The 5817-nt window shown below is 34.4% G+C and overlaps 1 protein-coding gene across 1 annotated transcript; it reads left to right on the forward strand.

Moving 5' to 3' along the window:
* Window positions 1–196: 196 nt before the first annotated feature.
* Window positions 197–4915, forward strand: LOC117114266 (interferon-induced very large GTPase 1-like). The gene has a single exon (XM_033257871.1). The coding sequence runs from the start codon at window positions 197–199 to the stop codon at window positions 4913–4915; it is 4719 nt and encodes a 1572-aa protein (XP_033113762.1).
* Window positions 4916–5817: the final 902 nt, after the last annotated feature.

Below are 5817 nucleotides of genomic sequence, written 5' to 3' on the forward strand. Positions count from 1 at the left end.
TAAATTATATATATACATAATAATTGTTAATAATATTATAATTCTAATATGATTACCATCATTAGTATTAATTTATTTTGATATACTATACTATACTATATAATATATAATATATTATATATAATTATTCTTTTTTATTAGTTGGAAATGAACTAACAGATCCGGAGGATTACTAGAAAATGCGATAGCAAGCAAAATGGCTGCAGTACCACAATTCCCTCGTATCATTGAACAACTAGGGCTAAAAGACGTTTATCCTAAAAAACTAACTCGTGAGAAAGCACTTGAAGTTTCGGATGACATTGCAACTGATGGTCCCAAGAATGCTGGCGATATTCCTTGGTTTATTTTACGAAATCTGCTGTTGTGTAACTATGAAGGTAGGTGTTTTGATGTAAGCCAAGGTTTATCATTTGAGAAACTGGGACTCTCGTTTTCGTTTGATGAATGTCATGAAGCAAGTTATGATGATGACAGAAATCAAATAAGTCCCTCTGACGCACTGGTAGCTCTTTTTTGGTGCTGCGACGATTTCTTGAGACAAGTTTTAATAGAAAAAATGTCCATCTGTCAACTGGCTATTCCATTGTTTTTGCCATGTATTGACACCAACTCACATGGAATTGAAGTACTTATATGGGCGATGAGTTCGCTGAGAAAGCAATGGAAAACAAGTTCAGGATCCTGCGATGGATTAATTTCTATGTGTCGTTTGCCGATTATGTCTGTTATTCGCTTAGGAAGACCTAAGATATCAAAATCCAAAATACTTAACCATATTATTAGTGATCTAAAACATAATATTTTCTTCAACACTGAATGTGATGGTGGTACTTTGGAAAGAAGCTTTTCTGATGGTTTACTGGAGATTACATGGTACCTTCCAAATGGAAAGAATCAAGATGTTTTTCCTGAGGCGCTCACGTTTTTAAATTTGAGAGGCAATGCATCTCATCTTAGTGGACAAACAGATTTCTTATCCAAAATATCCCTTGCAACCATTGCATTCGTATCTTCTAATGAAATAAAAGAAGAAGATATTATATTACTTGAAAAACTGTACAAGCAAAATGGCCATTTTATCCTTGTAGCTGACGGAAAACCTGGGGAAAAATTAAAAGAAGCAGTTAGTCCATTGCAGCAACAATATTTGACGATAACAAATAAGGAAGTGAGGTTCATTGGTTCTCAAAACAAAAATGACTTTCAAATTTGTAGGGAAATTAGAGTATTACTTAATGGCATTTGTAAAGAGGAACGTCATAACATTGTACCCAATACGAGCATTGAAATGTGCATTGACGTTGCAAAAAGAATGTGTTTTGTAATTGACGAAAACAAGCAGGAGTGTGTGGATGCAAAAGATAGAGCAAACAAAATGTTCAATAATTTAAAAACTTTTTGGAAAGGAAAACGTCTACCTTTGCAAGAAATTTCAATAAAAATAGGTGCGATGGAAAAAGAAAAATATCAAAGGAGACGGGAGGGAGACATGAAATCAGAAGAATACTCAGACAAGTTACAATCAGATATAATGTCGTTGCGAGAAGGGCAAAAAAAAATCTGGGACGAATATCCAGAATTACTTGATCAATTCAGCAGTTCTTACAAGTTACCAGTGCCAGAGAGGAAATATTTCTTTAATTACGTTAAGACAATAGGAGTCAGAGAGAGCATTAACGAACTGCAGAAAAAGCGTAAGGAATACAACGAGAAATGGACAAGCTTGTGTGAAGATCTGAGAGACAGATCAAACAGAGAATCACAAGATTTAAAATTGAGGAGAAATGAGCTTGATAATCTCGAAAGTAAAATCAACCATTTTTCATTAAGCCTGGATAACTTCACAACAGAGATCGGACAAATGTATGAAATGAGATCATATTTTAGAATATTGGATGATTCAACTCAGCAGTTTCCAGTTGTGGCAGCGGAACTTTTACTTAATGGATATCCTCTGCAATTAATGAATAGTGACGCGTCTGATGTTCCACTCACTTGGGTGGAAGCTGTCTTGACTTCCTTAAAAGAAATAATTGGTGATAAACGTATGTTTGTGTTGTCAGTTGTTGGCATTCAAAGTAGCGGAAAGTCAACCATGCTCAACGCAATGTTTGGTTTGCAATGTGCTGGAAGTTGTACTAAAGGTGTATTTGCACAATTGGTACCAGTGAAAAAGTCTTTACAAGAAAAACCTAAATGTGACTACATTCTGGTGGTTGACTCAGAAGGTTTACGTGCTCCGGAATTAACAAACATTGAACATAGCAACCGCGACAACAAACTGGCAACTCTTGTGATTGGTTTAGCTGATGCTGCAATCATAAATATCATGGGGGAAAATACAACCGAAATACAAGACATTCTCCAGATCGTTGTATATGCATTCATAAAAATGACACAAGTAAATATCAAACCAAGTTGTATATTTGTACATCAAAATATCATCGAGTTTGCAGCACCCGAGATGTTTACGACTCAAAAAAGAAAGATAAAGAGAATGTTAGATGAGATCACAAAATGTGCTGCAGAAGAACAAAATGTCAAAGGAAGATTCCAAACGTTTAATGACGTAATTCAATTCCAAGAAGACAAACATACAATGTTCATCTCTAGTCTTTTACAAGGAGATCCTCCAATGGCTCCTCCTAACCCAAGTTACAGTGAATGCATTCTTAAGGTTAGGAAACAAATCATAACAATTATGCAAAATTCCCAAGCTAAACCAATTGAAGACGTCAAATGTAGGATATCAGATCTCTGGAAAGCAATACGCTGTGAAGATTTTGTATTCAGTTTCAGGAATACAATTGACATTCGGGCGTTTAATGCTTTAGAATCCAAACTTTTGGAGAATTCTCGTAAATTAAGAGTAAGTGCAATGATCTACATGAACCAACTTAAAGTGGAATGCAAGAAACTTGCAGCTAATGAGATAGAAGAAACTGGTCAAATAATACTTAACGATCAGCTAGCTAACTTACAAAAAGAAGTCGAAACATTTAAAAAATGCATGAATGAGTACTTTCTTAAAGAAAAAAAGGCGTGTCAATGGAAGGGTCGTACGAAAATAAAAATGACTAAGCTATGTGAAGACATCCGAAAAGAAATGACTGATGAATTTGTGTTACTAAGAACCACAATAATTAGAAGAAATGAAATTGTTTCAATTATAAAACATTATGAGAAAGACATTGTACAAAAGGCTAAGGACCTTGCGACTCACATATTTAGTGATGGGAAATTTTCAAACACAGATCTGAAAAGGAAGTTTGATGATGAATGGAAAAGATGGGTTGATGTTAAATCACCTTTTAAATTGGAGGACATTGATATAGTCTTTTCTCTAAAACAAATAATTCAATCATCCTACTTGCGTTTCGAAAAAGAGCTAAACCATATGATTTCCAGTGAATCACATATATCTAGTAGGTCAGTTACATGTCAAATATTGGTAACTGAAGATGATTTGAACTTTGATTCATGGAAAGGAGAAACAACCAAATACAATTCTGGTCGTGCAGTTAGCAAATCAGCATGCATCGATAAGGCAAAGTCACTCATAGAGAGGTTACGATCAAAGGTATTGCAAGAAATATCAAATTTCTCTCATGATGGTAAAAACTATACTTATGACATTGGAAATTCTGTTGTTGATTTCATAACCATGCAACTATCGGAATTAGACGAAGTTACTTTCAAAGACAGAGGAAGATTTCGGGTAACCACACGTATTCTCTTGTCAGTTGTACCAGAGTTAAAAAGGTTGAAAGAAAAGTACTTTCAGGAGAATGATCTGAGATCATACATTGAGACTCAAAAAGACAGGCTGTGGCAAATGTTTAGAGATGAATGTACGACGGCAGAAATAAGCACCAAAGCAGCATCCACAATATCTCGAGCATTGGAAATTGCTATTACTTCATCCCTTCCAAATCAATGTGAAACCGCAGTGATCAATTATTTGCGCAATAATACTCAATCATTTGCCAATAAGATGTCATTCCATGCGCAGATGTTGATTGACTTGGCAGAGAGACGTGATTTCAACTGTTATCGAAAGTATTTATCAAAACCTCACCAATATATGAGAACATATATTGAAGAACGTATACAACACCTGTGTTTACACGAAATAAGAGAAGAAAATATCCCGATTTTGCAAGAAATATATTGTGAGAAATTAGACTACCTTTTTGCAGAAGCAGAAAGAGCAATAAGTGCAACATGTACACCTTCTAAAAAAAAATGCAAGATTAGCAAATTGTGGCCTAAATTACTCAGCAATATCGGTAATAATTTGGATGTTGAAAAGGAATTAAGATATTTTAACGAAGATTGTAGCCTTAAATTAGAAGATCTTAAAAGGATGTTACTAACTGGGTTAAGGAAATCTAAGGAAGAACTCACGAAAGCCTATAATGGGCACAACATTTTACTTGTCATTCTCTCAGAATGTCAACAGTTTTTTGAAAAAGACCTTCTTGGTTGCAGGGAATTGTGCCCATTTTGCAAAGCACCATGTGACCTTCAAGCTGGTGACAGATATGACGACCATCGTACAGAGTACCATCGACCACAAGGAGTGTTTGGGTATTATTTAGAAGACACTAAACAACTCGTTACGAGCGTATGCACATCAAGTATCATGTCAGATGATACATTCAGAAATGAAGACACTTTAGGTAAACATCACCCTTTTAAAAAATACCAAACTGTTAATAAATTCTACAACGCATGGAAGATTCAGCCAGTTGAAATTGAGTCTCAGTTGTACTGGAAGTGGTTTATGGTAAACTACAATAAGATACTTGCTGATTACTATGGTGTAAAGAAAGCAGATATTCCAAATGAATGGAAGAAAATCAGCTGGGAATCAGCAAAGGAAGCCATGATTAAAACGTATAATCTATAATAAAAACAAAGATACTAAATAAATTATCAAGACGTGTTTAAAACGTACAGCCATTAACTCGAAAATAATAATATCAATTAGCAAAATGTAGGTTCGATGTAATTCCTTAAATATTTGAGAAAATATTAGCTATGATTATACATTTTTAAACGATGTAGGTTCTAAATAGTGGCACGTATACACATGATTATATGGTAGTAAAATGTCACCACTAATCATTAGTCGCTTTATGTTTACTTACCAGTTTATTTGTAAATTGAAGTCAGTTTTTGCTTGGCACTTCTTTGTATCATCGTCTTTGCTTTATTTTCATTTGCTTTGCTAGTTTGTAATCGATGATAGGGGTACGTAAAATGAAAAAAGTGAAGCAAGGACTTTTAACAGTACAGGTACAGTTAAAAATTTCATGGGTGTAGGGTAGAAAAACCTATACAAAAACAGAGAAGAAGTAGAAGAAGAAAAAGAAGAAGAAAAACTAAAGAAAACAAAATAGAACAGAAACATTACCTTTTGTGCTGTCACGTTAATAGCCCATAATAATAGGTCTAATAATAATTAGAAAAGTAATAAAAGCAATAAAAATAACAATAACAATAACAATAATGACGATGACGCCAGGGGTGAGCGAGGGGTGGGGAGCGAATTGTGGTATAGCCTCCCGTCCTTTTGGGAAATATGATAAGTCAAGAAGTGTTGATATTATTCATTGTCAAGATGATGGTACTTATTAATTTGAGAAAAATTGTAGGTCTACCCTTTTCAGATAATAAAAAAGCAGCTCTTTCTAGTCGTGGTGTTTCTCCATACTACTTTAATAGTGATACAGGGAAACGTACGTCAGAAAGTTACGTCATCAAATAATTATTTAGTCAATCTATCTTTCACTGTAGCTATCTGTGACG

This window comes from Anneissia japonica, unplaced genomic scaffold (assembly GCF_011630105.1).
Source record: "Anneissia japonica isolate Jap-2015-1 unplaced genomic scaffold, ASM1163010v1 scaffold2994_len2133135_cov197, whole genome shotgun sequence".
NCBI classification, from domain to species: Eukaryota; Metazoa; Echinodermata; class Crinoidea; order Comatulida; family Comatulidae; genus Anneissia; species Anneissia japonica.

What these genes read in the sequence shown, in the direction of transcription:
- LOC117114266 (XM_033257871.1), top strand. Translation starts at nt 197, where the DNA reads ATGGCTGCAGTACCACAATTCCCTCGTATCATTGAACAACTAGGGCTA.